This window comes from Dendrobates tinctorius, unplaced genomic scaffold (assembly GCF_039654945.1).
Source record: "Dendrobates tinctorius isolate UK_male_01 unplaced genomic scaffold, ASM3965494v1 ptg000008l, whole genome shotgun sequence".
Taxonomy (NCBI): Eukaryota; Metazoa; Chordata; class Amphibia; order Anura; family Dendrobatidae; genus Dendrobates; species Dendrobates tinctorius.
Genome location: NW_027361676.1, coordinates 23,587,120 through 23,609,518, shown reverse-complemented (window position 1 = coordinate 23,609,518; position 22,399 = coordinate 23,587,120). Strand labels below are relative to the sequence as shown.

Genomic DNA, 22,399 nt, shown 5'->3' with positions numbered 1-22,399 from the left:
TTATCCTCTAGTCACTTTTGTCACAGCAGTGCCATCGAGCCTGTCACATAGCGCTGAGATATCAGTGGGCCTCACACAATCCAAAAGTGTCCAGTGTCCAAAAGTGTGTGCAGATATTCAAAATCTCCCTTATCCTCTAGTCACTTTTGTCACAGCAGTGCCATCGAGCCTGTCACATAGCGCTGAGATATCAGTGGGCCTCACACAATCCAAAAGTGTCCAGTGTCCAAAAGTGTGTGCAGATATTCAAAATCTCCCTTATCCTCTAGTCACTTTTGTCACAGCAGTGCCATCGAGCCTGTCACATAGCGCTGAGATATCAGTGGGCCTCACACAATCCAAAAGTGTCCAGTGTCCAAAAGTGTGTGCAGATATTCAAAATCTCCCTTATCCTCTAGTCACTTTTGTCACAGCAGTGCCATCGAGCCTGTCACATAGCGCTGAGATATCAGTGGGCCTCACACAATCCAAAAGTGTCCAGTGTCCAAAAGTGTGTGCAGATATTCAAAATCTCCCCTGTCCTATAGACACCTTGTACCTTGTTTTACATTACTATATAGTTTGTTGGATTTTGTCTACATTTCTACCAAAAATGAGGAAGGCTGGTGGAAGAGGCCGTGGAATTGGGCGGGGGTTGGCAGCTGGTAATGATGGTGTTGGTGGTGGATCTGATGGTAGTGGCAAGAGCAAAATAGGACCGAATGCAGGAGGTGCTGACCCTGCGTCATCGTCTGGCTACATAAGGCCTCGAACGCTTAGTTTTCTAGGAGTTGGCAAACCGCTTTTAAAGCCAGAGCATCAGGAAAAAGTTTTGTCTTACATTGCTGACTCAGCCTCCAGCTCTATCGCCTCCTCTTCTTCAGTTGTAAAAAGTAAAAGCACTGAGTCGTCATTGGAGGCTCATGTTCATGAACCACACCTTTCCTTGTGTCCTTCACCCCAACCAAGATTGAAGGATGACGCAGGCCATACTACTGATTACTCCATGGAGCTGTTTTCACATACCATGCCTGGATTATCAAGTGAAATGGTGAATTACCCAGGCCAAGATGAATCTGACATGGAGTGCACTGATGCACAGCCGCTGATGGATGATTCTTCTGGTACATTCACTCAGAGCACTACATTGTCCTCGCAGTGTACAGAGCCAGATTCTGACCCTGATGAGACTCAGGTGCCCCTTCCCGCACACTATACCACCATACACGGTGACACAGAGGAAGGTGCACATGACATAGAAGAGGAGGTGATGGATGAGCCAGTTGTTGACCCAGATTGGCATCCATTGGGGGAAGAGGGTGCTGCTTCCAATAGCTCAGATGAGGAGCATCCACAGCAGACATCGACATCGCAACAGCTGTTATCTGGCAGGCCCAGAGCACTCCAAAGACAGGTTCCAAACATCAAAAGAGTTGCTGGACAGCTTGTCCAGAGGGTCAAAAGATCACAGCGTGCTAGGCCGCAAAATGTCTGCCAAAGTAGGAAGAGTGCAGTGTGGCACTTTTTTGAACAAAATCCTCATGATCAGGCCAAGGTTATCTGTAAGAAGTGCGCAAAGACCTTTAGCCGAGGGAAAAATCTGAAAAATTTGAATACCAGTTGCATGCTTAGACATTTAACCAGCATGCACTTGCAAGCGTGGACACAACACCAAACCTCAAGTGCCACATGTGCAACTGATCACAACGAAGGTAGTCAGCAATGCTACATTGTTTCCCCCACTGTAAGCCCACCGGTTAGCACAGCAGCAAATGTTGAGGTGTCGTTGCAAGACCACAGCAGTCAGGGAATCCCACTGTTATATCAACGACTGATTCTAGGCCATCAGAAAGAACACCAACTCCATCACCATCATCAACCCTCTCTCAGTCCGCCCTGTCCACCGCTACTTCCACCATATGCAGCTCTCAAGTCCAGCTCACCCTCCCAGACACTATGAGTAGGTCAAGAAAGTACTCATCAAGTCTCTCATCCACGTACACTGGGTTTGAACGCCCACATTGCCAAACTAATCTCGTTTGAGATGATGCCCTTTCGGTTGGTGGAAAGCACAGCTTTCCGCGAACTCATGGCTTATGCAGTACCACGCTATGACCTACCCAGTCGCCATTTCTTCTCTCGCAAAGCCATCCCAGCCCTCCACCATCATGTGAAAGACCGCATTGTCCATGCACTCAAGCAGTCAGTGAGCGAAAGGTGCACCTCACAACTGATGCATGGTCCAGTCGGCATGGCCAGGGCCGTTACGTGTCCATCACTGCGCACTGGGTTAATGTGGTGGATGCAGGGTCCACAGGGGACAGCGGTGGTGGGACAGTGCTGCCTAGCCCACGGTATAGGAAACAGTTGGCTGTAGGCGTTCGACCCTCCTCCTCCTCCTCCTCCTCCTCCAGAAGCGAAAGCTCGTCCACAGAGCGCAGTCGTACGAGCACTCCATCTGCAGCTGCCACTGTTGCACACGATGTGTCCCCCTATCGAGCAGCTAGTGGAAAGCGTCAGCAGGCTGTGTTGCAGATGATGTGTTTGGGCGACAGACACACCGCCGAGGTGCTGGCCGAGTACTTGAAGCGACAAACTGAGTCATGGCTGGGCAGTGTACATCTTGAGGCAGGCAAGGTAGTTAGTGATAACGGCCGTAATTTTGTGGCAGCCATAGCCCTTTCAAAACTCAGCCACATACCTTGCTTGGCTCACACCTTGAACCTGGTGGTGCAGTGCTTCCTCAAAAATTATCCGGAGTTAACAGCCCTGCTCCATAAGGTGCGAAGACTGTGCGCGCACATCCGCCGGTCGCCTGTACACTCCGTTCGTATGCAGAAGCTGCAGCGATTGCTCCACCTTCCCAACCACCGCCTCATTATCGACATTGCAACAAGGTGGAACTCCACCCTGCACATGGTGGAGCGGCTGTGCGAGCAGAGGCAGGCCATAATGCATTTGTGGGAGGATACACGGCCAGGCACTTTGAGAGCAGACATGGAGTTGACAGGTGTGCAGTGGTCGAAGCTGAAAGACCTTTGTAAAGTCCTTCAGTGTTTTGAGGAATGCACACGGCTGGTAAGCGCAGACGACGCCATCCTAAGCATGAGCATCCCACTTATGCGTCTGCTCATGCAAACTTTGACGCACCTTAAGGAGCAGGCGTCTGCAGCCAATGTTGATGAGGAGGAAGAGGAGGAGGGAATCCTTGATGACATTCAGCCATTGTCTGCTCAGGGACCTCTCCTGGACGAGGTGGAGGAAGAAGAGGAGGAGGAGGATGATGATGGGGATGATTACTTAGGGGAGGAGGATGCATCTCGTGGGGCAAGTGAAAATGTTGGCGTGGCAAGGTCTGGTACAGGGTTTGTGCGTGACTGGAGGGATGTGGATTTGCCAGAAAGTGCTCCTCCACCCAGCACTCGCAGTGCATCATTGACACCGGGAACATTGGCCCACATGTCAGATTATGCCTTGCGGATCCTAAAAAGGGACCCCCGCATTGCCAAAATGATGAACGATGACGACTACTGGTTGGCCAGCATCCTGGATCCACGCTATAAAGGCAAATTACAAAACATCATGCCACAGGAGAACCTTGACCTAATATTGGCTAATAAACAAGCAACTCTGGTAAATCGGTTGCTTGAGGCATTCCCAGCACACAGCAGCGGTGATGGTTCTCACACGAGCCGTACGGGCCGGGGGCAGCTTGGCAGAGGTGTTCGTGGTGCACACAGCAGAAGTGGCGTTGGAGACAGGGGTTTCATAACAATGTTGTGGACTGATTTTTCAAATACCGCTCACACAGCTGGTAATACTGCATCGATGGAAAGTGACAGGAGACAGCAGTTGTCAACTATGGTTACAAACTACTTTTCCTCCCATATCGATGTTCTCCCACACAGGTCATTCCCCTTTGACTATTGGGCCGCTAAACTGGACACCTGGCCTGAATTGGCCCAATATGCCTTACAGGAGCTCGCTTGCCCAGCTGCAAGTGTGCTATCGGAAAGAGTTTTCAGTGCAGCTGGATCAATCCTGACAGAAAAAAGGACCCGTCTGTCAACCCAAAATGTGGATGATCTAACCTTCATTAAAATGAACCACGCATGGGTTTCCAAGGATTTTGTCCCACCTTCCCCTGATGACACATAGGGTGACAGAAAAATGGCTTGCTTTGGTCCACCTCTTCCTGGTACTTCACCTATTTCGCCTTTTGCATCAGCTGAATGTCCAACATCAACATATGCCACTTTCTAAAACTCCCTAACTGTGCTGCCTCCCCCCCCATGGCCGGGGTCACCACCTAGCGCACGACACCGTGCGAGTGCCGTTGCCCTGGACAGGTGGGTAGGCCGACTCTTGGGCGCGGGCACTGGCACAGGGTCCCTCATAGTGCAATCAAGTGTCTCTGACGGTGGTGGTGCACACCTGCCGTCAGACACACCGCTGTACTATGAGGGGCCCAGTGCCAGTACCGACGCCCACGAGTGGGCCCCCCTTGCTTGGACAGGGCCCCAGCATTTGCAATCTTTACCTCTCCCTGCTCCTCCGCTGTGTAATCTGGGCCGTCAAATCCATACTGTGCCTGACACCGTCTGAGCCTGCCTCCTGATGTATAGACATATATTTTGAATGTGTACGCTATCCATACATGTTATCCGGGGATACGGTACCCTTTCTAACCTTTGTGCAATCACGTGCAATCCATACTGGGCCTAACACCGTCTGAGCCTGCCTCATGCTGTATAGACATATATTTTGAATGTGTACGCTATCCATACATGTTATCCGGTGATACGGTACCCTTTCTAACCTTTGTGCAATCACGTGCAATCCATACTGGGCCTAACACCGTCTGAGCCTGCCTCATGCTGTATAGACATATATTTTGAATGTGTACGCTATCCATACATGTTATCCGGTGATACGGTACCCTTTCTAACCTTTGTGCAATCACGTGCAATCCATACTGGGCCTAACACTGTCTGAGCCTGCCTCATGCTGTATAGACATATATTTTGAATGTGTACGCTATCCATACATGTTATCCGGGGATACGGTACCCTTTCTAACCTTTGTGCAATCACGTGCAATCCATACTGGGCCTAGCACCGTCTGAGCCTGCCTCATGCTGTATAGACATATATTTTGAATGTGTACGCTATCCATACATGTTATCCGGTGATATGGTACCCTTTCTAACCTTTGTGCAATCACGTGCAATCCATACTGGGCCTAACACCGTCTGAGCCTGCCTCATGCTGTATAGACATATATTTTGAATGTGTACGCTATCCATACATGTTATCCGGTGATACGGTACCCTTTCTAACCTTTGTGCAATCACGTGCAATCCATACTGGGCCTAACACCGTCTGAGCCTGCCTCATGCTGTATAGACATATATTTTGAATGTGTACGCTATCCATACATGTTATCCGGGGATACGGTACCCTTTCTAACCTTTGTGCAATCACGTGCAATCCATACTGGGCCTAACACCGTCTGAGCCTGCCTCCTGAGACATATATTTTGAATGTGTACGCTATCCATACATGTTATCTGGGGATACGGTACCCTTTCTAACCTTTGTGCAATCACGTGCAATCCATACTGGGCCTAACACCGTCTGAGCCTGCCTCATGCTGTATAGACATATATTTTGAATGTGTACGCTAGCCATACATGTTATCCGGTGATACGGTACCCTTTCTAACCTTTGTGCAATCACGTGCAATCCATATTGGGCCTAACACCGTCTGAGCCTGCCTCATGCTGTATAGACATATATTTTGAATGTGTACGCTATCCATACATGTTATCCGGGGATACGGTACCCTTTCTAACCTTTGTGCAATCACGTGCAATCCATACTGGGCCTAACACCGTCTGAGCCTGCCTCATGCTGTATAGACAATATTTTGAATGTGTACGCTATCCATACATGTTATCCGGTGATACGGTACCCTTTCTAACCTTTGTGCAATCACGTGCAATCCATACTGGGCCTAACACCGTCTGAGCCTGCCTCATGCTGTATAGACATATATTTTGAATGTGTACGCTATCCATACATGTTATCCGGTGATACGGTACCCTTTCTAACCTTTGTGCAATCACGTGCAATCCATACTGGGCCTAACACCGTCTGAGCCTGCCTCATGCTGTATAGACATATATTTTGAATGTGTACGCTATCCATACATGTTATCCGGGGATACGGTACCCTTTCTAACCTTTGTGCAATCACGTGCAATCCATACTGGGCCTAACACCGTCTGAGCCTGCCTCCTGAGACATATATTTTGAATGTGTACGCAATCCATACATGTTATCCGGGGATACGGTACCCTTTCTAACCTTTGTGCAATCACGTGCAATCCATACTGGGCCTAACACCGTCTGAGCCTGCCTCATGCTGTATAGACATATATTTTGAATGTGTACGCTATCCATACATGTTATCCGGGGATACGGTACCCTTTCTAACCTTTGTGCAATCACGTGCAATCCATACTGGGCCTAACACCGTCTGAGCCTGCCTCCTGAGACATATATTTTGAATGTGTACGCTATCCATACATGTTATCTGGGGATACTGTACCCTTTCTCACCTTTGTGCAATCACGTGTAATCCATACTGGGCGTGAGAACGGCTGGCGAGCTGTTAAGCAAGCTACAGCACCTGTCCAGACAAGTACAGGGATTCCCTAGCGAGGAGACTTATTTGATTGTTTTCAATGTTGGGACAGCAATTTTTGGGGAGCACTATACTCTGGAGAATGATAGATGGGGCCCACCATACACTGGAACATTCCAAAGGTGGACATCAGACACTGGAGCAGCATTTACAGGGCCCATTATACACTGGAGCATTAGAAATGGGGCCCATTATGTTTGGAGCATTATTTGGGCCCATAAGACAGTGGAGCTTCATCCATGGGGACCAACATATACTGTAGCATTATGTGGAGCTCATCATATACTGTTTCAAACATTATATGGGACCAATGATTCTGTATGGAGAAATAGATGGGCCTCGTCATGAGATGTAAAAAGTGAGGTATTTTTCATTGGACTATACCGCTATTTCTCTGCCGTATCGGAGCATGATGAGTTGTGGTATGTGTTAAAGGGGCGCTCTTTCGCCCAGGGCACATGAAAACCTGGAGCCAGCCCTCCCCCCCCACAGTTTGTAGCCAAATAACCCCCATTTTTCAGTGCGTAACTTGTATTATGAAGTTAATTAAGGTTGACAAGCTTAAGAAAGAAGAATTGATGCTTTTGGCATTCAAATGGGCACTGTAGGTGTGTTTCCTGTCCTCCTCTCACTGCCGACTTTTATTCCCCATTGACTTACATTGGGTTTCATGTTTCGGGACGACCCCGACTTTTCCCTATAATCGGACGATCTTGCTCGACCCGACTTTTGGAAAAGTCGGGTTTCACGAAACGAAACGCGACCCTAAAAAACCAAAAGTCGCTCAACTCTATTGATTTGATTTACATTTATCATGTGTTCACACACTTTTCATTTTGTTAATTGATAAAAATAAACTATTAAAGGGAACCTGTCAAGTCCCCTGAGCCCCCAAAACCACCAGCAGTTGTGTCTGCATATCTAAATACCCTGCCTAACTGTCCCTTTATCACATTAAACTAATAAAAAGATCTTTATGAAAAGTATTTCTAAAGTCCGTTTAAGATATGTAAATAAGGCTTGTGACTAATCGATTGTGCATTAGTGACACCAGACCAGTCGGTCCACTTAGCATGTTATCATGCCCAGGTGGGTGTGATAACATAACATACAAGAGCCGGCGTCATCGACAGCGCTATATGAGAGAGAGAGAGAAGGAGAGAGATTTTTTTAAACAGTTTGGGTATCTATTATTTTCAATGTGGTTCAGGTTCTGGTGGAAGTTCGGGTACTTTTCTGGTACCCGAACCAAACTTTCAAAATACTTTGTGTCAGGTGCCAGAATCCGAACTTCCACCAGGCCGGCTATCCCTAATGTTTATGTGTTTAATGTAATACAGGAACTGTCAGGCAGGGTATTTATATATGTAGACACATCTGCTGGTGTTTCTGGGGGCATGGGGGACCTGACAAGTTGTCTTTAACATTTCTATTTTTGAAACCATTCTTAATTTCTCCTCGTGTTTGCATGGGTTTCCCCCGGGTTCTCCCACATTCCAAAGACATATTGATAAGGAATCTAGATTGTGAGACCCAATGGAGACAGTTCCGATAATTTCTGTAAAGCGCTGTAGAATTATTGATGCTATATAAGTGAGTAAATAAAGATAAATAAATTTGTAGCATTTTTTTTCACACTTGTCTAAAATTTTGCGCAGAACTTTACATATGCAGAGAATAAAAATGGAAATGTGCATGAATTGTAAGCCTAATAATATTAGGAAAGCATGTTTATGTACAGTCATGGCCAAAAGTATTGACACCCCTGCAATTCTGTCAGATAATATTCAGTTTCTTCCTGAAAATGATTGCAAACACAAATTCTTTGGTATTATTATCTTCATTTAATTTGTCTTAAATGAAAAAACACAAAAGAGAATGAAGCAAAAAGCAAAACATTGATCATTTCACACAAAACTCCAAAAATGGGCCGGACAAAAGTATTGGCACCCTCAGCCTAATACTTGATTGCACAACCTTTAGCCAAAATAACTGCGACCAAACGCTTCCGGTAACCATCAATGAGTTTCTTACAATGCTCTGCTGGAATTTTAGACCATTCTTCTTTGGCAAACTGCTCCAGGTCCCTGATATTTGAAGGGTGCCTTCTCCAAACTGCCATTTTTAGATCTCTCCACAGGTGTTCTATGGGATTCAGGTCTGGACTCATTGCTGGCCACCTTAGAAGTCTCCAGTGCTTTCTCTCAAACCATTTTCTAGTGCTTTTTGAAGTGTGTTTTGGGTTATTGTCCTGCTGGAAGACCCATGACCTCTGAGGTAGACCCAGCTTTCTCACACTGGGCTCTAAATTATGCTGCAAAATTTGTTGGTAGTCTTCTGACTTCATAATGCCATGCACACGGTCACGCAGTCCAGTGCCAGAGGCAGCAAAGCAACCCCAAAACATCAGGGAACCACCGCCATGTTTGACTTTAGGGACCGTGTACTTTTCTTTGAATGCCTCTTTTTTCTCCTGTAAACTCTATGTTGATGCTTTTGCCCTAAAAGCTCTACTTTTGTCTCATCTGACCAGAGAACATTCTTCCAAAATGTTTTAGGCTTTTTCAGGTACGTTTTGGCAAACTCCAGCCTGGCTTTTTTATGTCTCGGGGTAAGAAGTGGAGTCTTCCTGGGTCACCTACCATACAGTCCCTTTTCATTCAGATGCCGACGGATAGTACGGGTTGACATTGTTGTACCCTCGGACTGCAGGGCAGCTTGAACTTGTTTGGATGTTAGTGGAGGTTCTTTATCCAACATCCGCACAATCTTGCGTTGAAATCTCTTGTCAATTTTTCTTTTCCGGCCACATCTAGGGAGGTCAGCCACAGTGCCATGGGCTTTAAACTTCTTGATGACACTGCGCACGGTAGACACAGGAACATTCAGGTCTTTGGAGATGGACTTTTAGCCTTGAGATTGCTCATGCTTCCTCACAATTTGGTTTCTCAAGTCCTCAGACAGTTCTTTGGTCTTCTTTCTTTTCTCCATGCGCAATGTGGTACACACAAGGACACAGGACAGAGGTTGAGTCAACTTTAATCCATGTTAACTGGCTGCAAGTGTGATTTAGTTATTGCCAACACCTGTTAGGTGCCACAGGTAAGTTATAGGTGCTGTTAATTACACAAATTAGAGAAGCATCACATGATTTTTCGAACAGTGCCAATACTTTTGTCCACCCTCTTTGTTATGTTTGGTGTGGAATTATATCCAATTAGGCTTTAGGACAATTCTTTTTGTGTTTTTTCATTTAAGACAAATTAAATGAAGATAATAATACCAAAGAATTTGTGTTTGCAATCATTTTCAGGAAGAAACTGAGTATTATCTGACAGAATTGCAGGGGTGTCAATACTTTTGGCCATGACTGTATAGGTGAAGTTAAAACTTCTGTCCACATTTAATTGGGCAACCCATTTGAAGAAGTGCAGTCTTCACCTCTTTCACTTCAGTCATAAAGCTTCGACAATTTCATTTTGTGATATGGTTTCAGTTCTGGCACACAATACTTAAAGGGAATCTGTCACCCCTTTTTTCGAATATGAGCTGCAGGCACCGACATCAGGGGCTTATCTACAGCATTCTGTAATGCTGTAGATTAGCCCCCGATGTAAACTGAAAAATAGGAAAAAAAGAGTTAGATTATACTCACCTGGAGGGAGGTCCGGTTCGATGGGTGTCATGGTCTGGCGCCTCCCATCTTAATACGATGCCGTCCTCTTCTTTCCTTCCTGTCGTGGCTCCAGCGCAGGTGCACTGCTCTGCCCTGTTGAGGGCAGAGCAGAATACTGCAGTGCGCAGGCACCGGACCTCTCTGACCTTTCCCAGCGCCTGCGCACTGCAGTATTCTGCTCTGCCCTCAACAGGGCAGGAGCCATGACAGGAAGGAAAGAAGAGGACAGCATCGTATGAAGATGGGAGGTGCCAGACCGCGACATCCTTCGGACCGCCCCCCGGGTGAGTATAATCTATCGTGTTTTTCTTATCTTTCAGGTTACATCGGGGGCTTATCTACAGCATTACAGAATGCTGGAGATAAGCCCCTGATGTTGGTGCCGGCAGCTCATATTCAAAAAAGGTGACAGATTCCCTTAAATATACTATATTAAGTATTATATACTATACAGAATAATTATTACTATTATTAATTATTATAGTGCCATTTATTCCATAGCGCTTTACATGTGAAAAGGGGTATACATAATAAAATCGAGCCCAGCATAGACTTTTCTTTATTTCCAGTGCTAAACAAAATGGAAAAGCGAGCACATTAATAAGAACAGATATATTTAGTGTAGATTTCCATTCAGCCGTCTGCAGTAGTAAAGCCACCTGTGATCGACAGATCCTGCCGTGAAAGAGCAAGGACAAAGAGGTATTAAACTTTAGGACACAGTTCTCAAATTACACTTTTTCTTGCAAAGTCATATTGTAATTGGTCATATGCACTCCCCGTGCCAGAAGACAATGTGCAAAAGTAATCACACTGCTACTTACACTGAAACATTCCTGCGCTGCGAGACAAAGATAAAAGTATATGGACTGAAGATAAACTAGTGCTTTTCATCGCAGTAGATCTCTTTTTGGAGAGTTACTTTGAGGGTATAGAGCAAGGTTTAACACAAAACTTTGTGGAGTTTTCTACTTAACGGAGCTCCAGGTGTCTTTCATTCTAAACTTTCCTTGACATTTTATGGTTGATTTTATGGTAGACTAGTTTAGCTTCTCAAGCACCCATTTTGTCTCTTTAAAACTGAATATAACTCATTCATCTTTGATGTGTGTGGTCTTCTGTCTCTCCAGTCTGCCGAGTGTCTAAGCTGCTTCAAAATGACTGATAAATTCATTTCTCTTTTTTCAGAACGTCACACAGAGAGAACTAAGGGAGCAGATAGACAAAACACCTTTATTCATTTTGTACTTTTGTATGACCTCTGGGTTGTACTGTACACTGGAAACATGTGCTTTCCATTGGATTTCTTTCCCCCTGCTTTGTATCAAGCATATATATATAAAAAAAGCTAGATCCTTCAATGCCGGTGCTTTTATTTTATTTCCCGTGCTGAAATCCTACTAGAAGACATTTTGTCCATAAAAGAACCATACATCTCAGAAGTAATAATAGGCTCACCATTTATACACTGAAACCTCTCCAGATTTATCGTTGCTGACATTTCCTTGGCTGTCAGATTGGAAATCATACATCAGCCATAATTTTTAATCCTATCATTGTTTCAACCACTGTTTTCTCTCTTACTTCTTTTTGGTGTGAGATCAAGACTCGGTGTGAACAGAGGATAATATCTGTTTTCAATGAAAATATACAAAGGAGGTGGCAAGAAAACCTGTCATCTGCTTTCATATACTTAAGGTTGGCAGACTCATACATTATTTCATAAGATTTTATGGTTTTAACAACTTGGGTGTCCTCTAACTGAACCAGTATATAATATGTCTTAGAAAGAAACAAACAGCTAGATTCACTCAAATATTTTTTTCTGCAGAACCAAGGTGGCATTCATCACTGTGTATATATTACAGTCCTATGAAATCATTAGCACGTGCCCATATCAGGTCCACTTGTGATACAAATAAGTGTTCATGCTTAGATTAATCTTATTCCAAAGGTCAGACCATTGCCAATCAACAGATCATCATGGTGGTATATATATATATTGTATTATCAGTACTTTTCTAAATTCTATTACTTTAAATTCTAACATATAAAATCCCCATGAAAAACATACATTTTATTAGATATGTAATAATAAGATTCCCTTCCGCAAAACACACAACAAACTAAAAGCCCCCTGCCAAGTCAATAATTGATATTATGCGGCTAAATAGTACAACTGGAATTGCACCCTAATAACCCCTATATGTACTACTTCCTGACCGTGGAGGTTGGTACCCTAGTGATAAGAGCAAATGGCACCCCGCTCAAGGACGCCTGTCCCTAAAGTGTCTTAGAAGTCCCTGATATGATATAGTCAGATATTTAGATACATACAAATAATATGATACAAAAGAAGGGCATCTAGAACAAACCAAGACCAGTATGCTAGCAAACTTCAAACATGTGTGAAACTGATATTTCTCCAATATTTGTAGATCCACAATGATCAGGTTATATACTACTCAAAAGGGAAAGTAAAGTACCATATTTTTCGGACTATAAGACGCACTTTTTACCCCAAAAAATTGTGGTGAAAATGTGGGGTGTGTCTTATAGGGCGAACGTAGGCTTACCGGGGGGTTGCGGCAGTGGTATAGCGGCCACAGAAGTGCGGCGATGCTGAGGCTTGGTGTGGGCGGTGCGGCGAGCACCTAAGCAGAGTCTGTTTCTCAGGATGCCGGCGACAGAAATGTGGCGACACCGTGGCCTGGTGTCCACGACGGGCAGAGCAGAGTGTGTCATCCAGTTTCCCTGCGGCCATCTTCCTGAAGTCATGAGCCGCAGATTGAAATTTTAGCTGCCCAGGGCTTCAGGAAAATGGCCGCTGGAGGTCACACGTGCGCAGAATGAGATCTCAGCCGCCATTTACCTGAAGCTGAGATCTGCTGAGATCTCAGTCTGCGCACGCGCGGCCTCAGGAAGATGGCCGCCGTGAAACCAGTGATACTGTCAGCTCTGCCTGTCGTGGACACCGGGCTGTGGCATTGCTACATTTCTGCCACCGGCATCCTAAGAAGTAGACCATGCTCAGGTGCACTCCAGACCGCCCTCCGCCTACACTGAGCCTCAGCATCCCCACACCTCTGCAGCCGCACTTCTGCCTCACTGTCGATACCAGTCCTGCAGCATCGCACCCCGGGACTGCAGCATTGGCCCACTTCTGCCGCTGCTGGCATCCCGAGGAAGGGACCATGCCTCCTGTGACCCCGCTGCACCACCGCCGGCCCTCGGGTAAGAGACCTTAAATTCAGACAATAATATGAACCCCCATGTTATAAAAATCTTTTTTTTCTGCTATTTTCCACCCCAAAATTTGGGTGCATCTTTATGGTACTTCATAGTAACAGTATACATCTCTTGTACTTAAATGAGAAAAAAACTCCAAAACAACATTTTTAGTCCATTACTGTCAGTGCAGAGACTATGCCTCATAAAGTCTCAATCGATAGTGACGACTCCTGTTGATATGAGAGAAAAACAAGAGAATGCTGGAGTCCAAATCTATCTTAAACTGCAAATTTTATTAGCAATAGCTAGGCACATGTAAAGAAACAGGACAATACTGACAGTACAATAAGCAGTAAGTAAATAGCCCGGAAAAAAGAACTGACAAACCAGCTACCAATTAATAAGTGTGAACATACTAACACCCATAAGCAAGGGAATTGATATGTGCAGGTGGAAAGAGCAAGGGAAATTGCTGAGGATGATCAGTCCTACAGTATATTGATATTGTATTGCACTGAACCCTGGCAGTGCAGTTGGGTGGTGCCGCGGCGATGAATGCAGCTCCCTGCTGGTACAAAATTCAATGTAATACACTAAAGTCTATGAATAAAAGGTGTATCAGCTGGGGAAACAGACATCACCACATGACCAACACAATCACAGTAACATGTGCAAGGGTGATCAGTCCTGCAGTACTTTATATTGCACTAAACCCTGGCAGTGCAATTAAGTGGTGCCATGGCGATGAACGCAGCCCCCTGTTAGTATTAAATTCAATGTAGTGTGCTAAAGTCTGTGAATAGAGGTGTATCAGCTGGGGCAACCAGCTATACCCCAGTGCGCGTTTTGCAGTATGGATACCGCTTCCTCGGGGGGGCGTCTCTTGTACTTAGCCATCCACACACAGCACCTCGATGCGTTTCATTATCAAATAACAGACAGTGTGAGGGAAACTTTTTATTGCATATCTAATAAAGGTTATGCTTTTTATGGGGATTTGATATGTTAGAATTTGATTAATTGAATTCCTTTGCTTACATGAAAAGTGCTGCGGAATATGTTGGCGCTATAAAAAAAACTTATTATCAACCAATGTTATTATTATTTAGAGACCTTCTGCTTGATCTCGAGCTATGACAAATTGATTGTTGAATGCTCTGTAGGAAGATTGATCTTGTGGAAGCCTAGATAGGTCTACCAGAGTCTTTTCCACCATTATCTTAATAGTCATCGGGTTGTTGGTCTTCCTCTTCGCCTTGTTCCCTCTATTCTTCTGACCATGATGTCCTTCTGTAGTGATTGCTCTCTTCATATGATGTGTCTATATCATCCAAGTCGTAGCTTGATGATCCTTGCTTTGAGTAACTTGCCTGGCTTGATTTGTTCCAAAATTGATTTGTTTGTTCTTCTTGCCTTCCATGGTATTGATAACCATAACCGATGTAAGCTTGTTAAATTCTATTACTATCAACATATATAAACTTTAACCAACCGACGTGTACACTGTCAGTGAATGGTGTAGTTACTTACATTTTGTATTACCATCTTTAACTATATTTGTATTTTTTTATCCTGTGAAAACAAGCTCTTTGGTTGTCAATAGAAAATGTATATTTGAATAACAGAGGGAAAATAGTGAAATTGACCTCTTATTTTTTGATTATCTGTGTAATTCTACAATATCACATTGAGTCTATTAAATGGAAATAGTGATATATAGTATTAGGGTGCTCTTGATCTCTTTAGTATTCATAAATTTGGATACACTTAAGAAAGCCGAATATATGTGCAGGATATTTACAGTAAGGGTTGGTAGAATCCAAACTTCCTAGTTAGGTTTGAAAGAAGTCTAGTAATATTTAATCAAAATTGTGACTACGCAACATTAGTATAAAAATACATGTCATCCAACTATTGCAAACACATGTTAGAGTATTTGTTATATGAAAAATTATATTTTCCTGAAACTGTGGTATTCGAAACGCAAGCTTCATCTTCGTTTTTATCATGGAGCCCACCAATTCAGAGCTTTGCATATCAGTGTTTGTGAGTGCACCATGTAGCCATCAATTTTTTATATTTCTTTCAGCTTTTTATTTTTCTTACATTTTAATTATCATCTGCAGGAGTTCAGGATCACCAGCATGAGAAGATTGTTTCAGTTTCATTCAATGGATCAATTCACAGTCCCAGGTTTCCTCATTCATACCCAAGAAGCACTGTGCTGGTATGGAGATTGGTAGCAGTGGAGGAACATTTACGGATACAATTGACCTTTGATGAAAAGTTTGGTCTTGAAGACCCAGAAGGAGATATATGCAAGTAAGTACTAATATAGTTATATTAAATGTATATAAAGGAAAACTTGCCATATTTGGGCATAATTCTTATATCAGTTTATCAATATTTTATATATATATATATATATATACTAGATGTGTGCCCAATGCTATTGCATCGGGAGGGCAGTAACATCACGATGGGGGCAGCTTTGTGGCGCTGGGGGTGGTGGCCCACCCATTTCTGTGCAGTCACAACCGGCAGGAAAGACGGTGTTTTGTGGCCTGTGCTGGAGATGGTGTGTGGCGCCACCAGAGGGTGGCCGCACCCAATCTCCAGCACAGGCCTCAAGCTGCGGTCTTTTCTTTAGATTTTTTCATTGAGCTCAGCGATCAAATGTTTATAGAAATCACCTCTTAATTTTGAATCAATTTTACCCTTGCAGAGCTGTTATTAGATCCCCTATGGGACCATCAGGAGAGTTGAGAAATTGTAATGTCATTCATACAGTGGACTCTGTCACTAAAGGTGTCCATGCAGTAGTGTGCAAAAATCAGAAGGAAAGAGAGTTTAGGGTGCTTTGCTGGTTATTGGGACACCATTAAGATTTAAAGCTTTGCCAACAAATACTTTACAAAGACGTTCTTTTTTCACATACGTGTTCTATCCCTGTTTTTCATGTATGCAACACATACTCATGATCTATGAGGCTGTTCAAATGTTTGTCTTTTATTTTTGTGGACTGAGTGTCCTCAAAAACAAATGGAGATATGTCCATTTAGGATATGAGTCACTGGTCAAAAATCTTTGGGTCCATCACAAACTGGGCAGCACATGGCTAACATCCAAGTTGCATCCTTGTACAGTCACAGTTTTTCACTGACTTCTTGACAGGGGAAACTTGAGAATCCGCCATCAATTTTAAATTTTAATGCAACAAAAACTGTTGAAACATGGCAAAAACTGGCATATTGACCAAACACTGATGAAAATTTGATCTAGCTATGATGGAAATAGGTCTCTTTTTTTTCAAACACAAGAAAAATTGAGGCTTCATGAATGAGGCATCATTTCGGCAATTTTGTTACTGATAAAGTTCCTGGGTGCGGGCTAAAAATATAAATATGAAACTATCTCTGTTTTCAAAACATGAATTTAAGATAACACATCTTCCATATACAAGATTATCCTTTTTTATTTTCATACTTAGGAAACTGAGAACTTTGGTATTGTTTTTACTTCACTTTACCCAGCTGTTTGTGACATTTAATATGCATCGTAGCGCTTACATGTCGTTCTGATATGTTACCACTTGAGGCTTATAGATCAAACAAGAAGAAAATCACTGCATCCACATTTATGTTCCACATAAGCCTTTGCATCTGTTTCTCTCTTTTCAGCTACATGCTGGACTATTATATATATCATGTTGCATGTGAAACACAGTGTTCCCAGACTGATTACAGTAATTGAAAAAATGTACATTTACATATATATATATATATATATATATAAAATAAAGTACGGAATTGAGCACATAAACTTGGTAACTAACATTAATTAATTTCCTTCAGGAACATCTTATTCTACAGTGTTAGACACCCGGAATCAGAATAATGTCTATTATTGTTTCCTGAAAATGCTGAAAAGCTCAGTGATGGACCTGTCGATAAGGGAAAATTAGAAACAATTGTCCTAAATATATTAACTAAAATTGAGTGAATCGATTTGCAGAACCCGGATCCAGCGGTCACTTCAGTAAACCACTTTTTTCATGCAGGAATCCCTAGCGCTTTTTCTGATTTGTAGACCTTGCACAACCACATAATTGAAGCATGACATGTACACATCATAGGAATCTAAACATAGATATCACTTATGCACTGCTGAGCTGGAATAGTCCTTAAAGGGAACCTGTCACCCCCCAGGTGTTCTTAAGTAAAAGAGCCACCTAGTGCAGCACTAATGCTGCATTCTGTCAAGGTGGCTCTTTTATTTAGCGTCCCCTCCACCGCAGAAATAATCGTTTATAAAATTGGTCAGACATACCAGAATCTTGACCGGGGGGGCAGGTCTTTCCCCCTCAGACACCGACGCCTCGCATCTATCAGTAATTTCTTCCTGGAGTCTTTGCTCAGTAGTTCTCTGCGGCTCTCATGCCCAAGATTCCCAGCCACGCAGTGTGAATAAATCATAAGCGACTGCGGGGCGGGATCTCTGGCAGTGCGTCCACGCAGGGGCGATAGCCAGTCCATGAAGTGATGTGAGAATGGGCAGCGCTAACTGCACATGCCCAAGAAAATATATTACAGGGCAGGCGCCAGCATTTGAAATTGAACACAGAGGATGCGGAACAAAGACATAACTCTGAAATGAGTGATGGATGTAAAACGTCAGTGTCAGAGGGGGAAAGACCTGTCCCCGGTCAAGATTCTGACCAATTTTATAAACGATTATTTCTGCGGTGGAAGGGATGCTAAATAAAAGAGCCACCTTGACAGAATGCGGCACAGTGGCTCAGTGGTTAGCGCTGCAGCCTTGCAGCGCTGGGGTCCTGGGTTCGAATCCCACCAAGGACAACATCTGCAAGGAGTTTGTATGTTCTCCCCGTGTTTGCGTGGGTTTCCTCCGGGTACTCCGGTTTCCTCCCACACTCTAAAGACATACTAATAGGGAATTTAGATTGTGAGCCCCATCGGGGACAGTGATGATAATGTGTGTGCAAACTGTAAAGCGCTGCGGAATATGTTGACGCTATATAAAAATAAAGATTATTATTATTAATGCAGCATTAGTGCTGCACAAGGTGGCTCTTTTACTTAAAAATGCCTGGGGGGGTGACAGGTTCCCTTTAAAATAAAAATATTTTTTAAAGAGGTTTGTCTTGATAAAGAGGTCCTGCGTGATCTGGAAACGTGTTGACTTTTAAACCTGTTTAAATAAATATTTTTATTTTAAGGACTATTCCATCTCAGCAAGCGCATAAGTGATACCTCTGTTCGGTTTCCTTTTATATCTTGGGTCATTTTCGCAACCGGTATCCGTGTAGCAGCTGTTATATACCGTTTATGTGTTGCCATTAAGCAACTCAGCAAGGTGAGTGTATCTCCCCTTTTGCTTGACGCCTTCCCAGTTATTTTCATATTTTATGTACATATTGCAGAGAGCCTACTAATTAGTCAAGGCACTAGGGATGTTGGCAGGTAGGTTAAAATTTGCAGGGATTTCATCCAGTGGCCACCTAATTATTCACATTGCCACTAGATCATGGACCTGTGAATCAATTAATTCCCCTCTAGTAGTAACTGAAGTAACATAACATATCAGGCAAATTTGGGACCAATTAAGTACACCACATTAGATGTGATGCAGCTGAAAGTACCTGGGGTCTTGTAGTCCTGATGCAAGTTAGGGATCTTTATCTTGTCCGTGGTCCCAAATTTAAGAAGCATAATTGTCAGAAGCTCCCTGTCCTCTCCAACAGCTGCAGGAACCTTTCCTGCAACCAGAAAAAATGTAAAACCTGTCCATTTATAATGACCACGGACAAGATAAAGATCCCCAATTCACATCAGGACTACAAGATCCCAGGTACTTTTACCTGAATTACATCTAATGTGGTGTACTTAATTATTTGCACTAAATGTCCAACTCGGGGTCTGTATGTGGGGGAGATAGGGCAAAAGCTTAGAACAAGGATGAATGCTCATCGTCACACAATAAGAGAAAAAAGAATGGATCTACCTGTGGCAAAACATTTTTGTATTCCTGGTCATAGCATGATGGACATTAAATTACTTGTATTAAAAGGTAACTTCAAGTCTCAGAGAGACAGAAGAATCTTGAAGTACAAATTTATGAAAACTTTCGACACATTCAGTGCAGGAACGAATGTGTCGCATGGATTTATGTCTTTTTACATCAATTAAGGAATTTGCTCTTCAGACCTTCTGAGGTCATCACAACACAGAACTAGACCCCATCAGAGGGCAATAAAACTTTCACTGTCCTTATCTATGAACTGTTCTGCTCCAATATTTATGTTTAACCCTCTCCCATAATGACAATTCTGCTTCACATCACTTGTCTTTTCTATTACATTATTTTTGTGCTGTCTTGTGTATAAATATGTGATTCTTCAGATGTTGTATTAGTCTATGCCTGATGAAGAGACCTGAGGAGTCTCAAAAGCTTGCAATTTGTTAGCATCTTTTCAGTTAGCCACTAAAAGGTATCAACCACTGAGGACTCTCAATTCTAAATATTCTTCTATCTACTGGCTAACACGGTACAAAGATATATATCTTTCCTGTATCTAGATTTAGACTAGAAATGTCAAATACACATCTATATGGATGAATGGCTGGATGGATAGACAGATAGATAGATAGATAGACAGACAGACAGACAGACAGACAGACAGACAGATAGATAGATAGATAGATAGATAGATAGATAGATAAGGCATTCTGTAGTTTTCTATTTTATGCCACAAGTTGAGTAATTGAATATTTATTTCCTCTCTGTAGTACAGGTTATGCAGAAGATGGTATTGTCTGCAAAGTGTAAAAACTATTGCTTTTTGTGAGTGGATATAGGGCATGCTGATATTCAGCCATCTTAGCATGAATAGTTTAAAATAATAGACTTGCACATTTAAAAAAACCTCAAATTTGTGGAACTGCAAAGTGCCTTTTAGTGAATTAATGTTTTCTTGCCTTGAGTGCAATTCTGTAACCTGCAGTTACATTGGGCAGTTTACATTAACGTTTACATTGCACTTGTTTCAATTGTGTCATCCTATAAGATTGACTGAGGTTTGGGAAAAAGAAAAATACAGATTCAGCCTTACATTTTTTGTGGTGGTGAACATATAATTTTCATACTTTGGTGTTTGGACAGTTACGAAAAAATGGAAGACGTTCTGCCTCCGCATTCCCGAGCCCGATCCTTTTATCTGTTTCCCTACAGTAAAATATGCTGTGGGAATTGGTTATGGTTTGCTGTGGTGCCAATGCCCTGATCATCGCTGATATCATCCAAATGGGATGAAAGTGTTTCTAGAATGCCTCGCTGGAGCTTAAATAGGATGTGATACACTAAAACTACTGCCAGATTCATTATCTAACTAGTCATTACCTAAGGGTTCACTCCTCATCTAAATCCTTCTGAAACCAAAAGATTGTTTTCAGTAAAGCCAGCTTTAGGATACGATCAGGTCTGCAACACAGATGCAATAGTTGGCAAGAAATTGTATATTGATAATGGCTGCACGGTCTAACATGTGTAGAGTAGGGCCAGACTGTGTGGCTGTAACTTTACTCCCCCTAAATGCTGTAATTTTGTGACAATAATGTGCTGTTATTGGCATGCTATGGGTCAAGCTTTGGCCACTCTGCTGCTGTACGGTCTGGCCATACCCTAAAACTGCATTTACATTGAAGGATTGTTATGAACGAATAACCTTAAGAAAGCTTGTTCACCATAATCTTTCAATCTAAACAGGCTGGAGATCACCTCATGAATGAGCTAAACATTCATCACGTGAAATGATCTTGTGCAGTTTAAAAGATCATCCTTCTTGGCAGCACAATGTCCTGTGTAAACAGAACTTGCACTGCAAAAAACAAGTGCAGCCTGTGGGTAATGAACGATTTACAACAGATATTCAGTCATAGCTTCCCACCATCCCAAATCGAATAGAAATGTCCCAATTTGAGGCGGCCGTCTATCTGTCCCAGCAGGTCATGGCTGTGTCCCAACTTCACTCACTCTCTCCATGCAATGTCTTCTATCCTGTGTCTTCACCGCTCCATAGCTACACACACACACAAACACACACACACTGTCTTCTATCATGTGTCTTCACTGCTCCATAGCTACACACACACTCACATTAATTAAACAACTCTCTTTTCTTGTGATCGGGTCTCCCGGGAACTGAACCCACAGCCTGCATCATTGTAGGAAGCAGCAAAAACTGTGCCACATCCTGCACTAACAAGTGCAGTAGAATTTTCTATAGGCATATGCATTGCAGGCTGTGAAAACATAGGCAGATTGTACTGATTCATAGAGACACATCTGTATATAGCAGATACTCACTTTCTCATCCCTGTCCTCCTCACCTGGCACCCATGTCCAGCAACACGCACACCCCCGCAGAAACCTTGCACACCAAGACACCCACGCGCTCTCTGACTCTATTCTACCACTGGCATCCATATCCTCACTCCATGACACAGACGGTGCCACTGCTTTCTACAATGCCACTCTCGCATCAGCTATTGACACGGTTGCCCCTCTCGTTCATGGCAGAATGCGACGTATCAACAGACAACCCTGGCACAATAACACCACTAAAAAGCTCCGGCAAGTGTCCAGGATTGCAGAGCGGCGCTGCAAGAAAACAATTTCGCAAGATGACTTCACCACATTCAAACAGGCAACACTCAATTTCAAATCTGCCCTCACCTCTGCTAAACAGGCCTACTTCACAACCCTCGTATCTTCCCTATCTTACAACC

General features: G+C 43.3%; 1 protein-coding gene across 2 annotated transcripts in view; it reads left to right on the top strand.

Annotated features, from left to right (window-relative positions):
• The window catches only part of PDGFC (platelet derived growth factor C), a 423,119-nt gene that overhangs the window by 199,649 nt on the left and 201,071 nt on the right, over positions 1 to 22,399 (top strand). For both annotated transcript variants that reach the window (XM_073576451.1, XM_073576461.1), the window contains exon 2: positions 15,719 to 15,914. In XM_073576451.1, the coding sequence (XP_073432552.1) occupies positions 15,719 to 15,914 (196 nt within the window). The remainder of the gene's footprint in view (positions 1 to 15,718; positions 15,915 to 22,399) is intronic.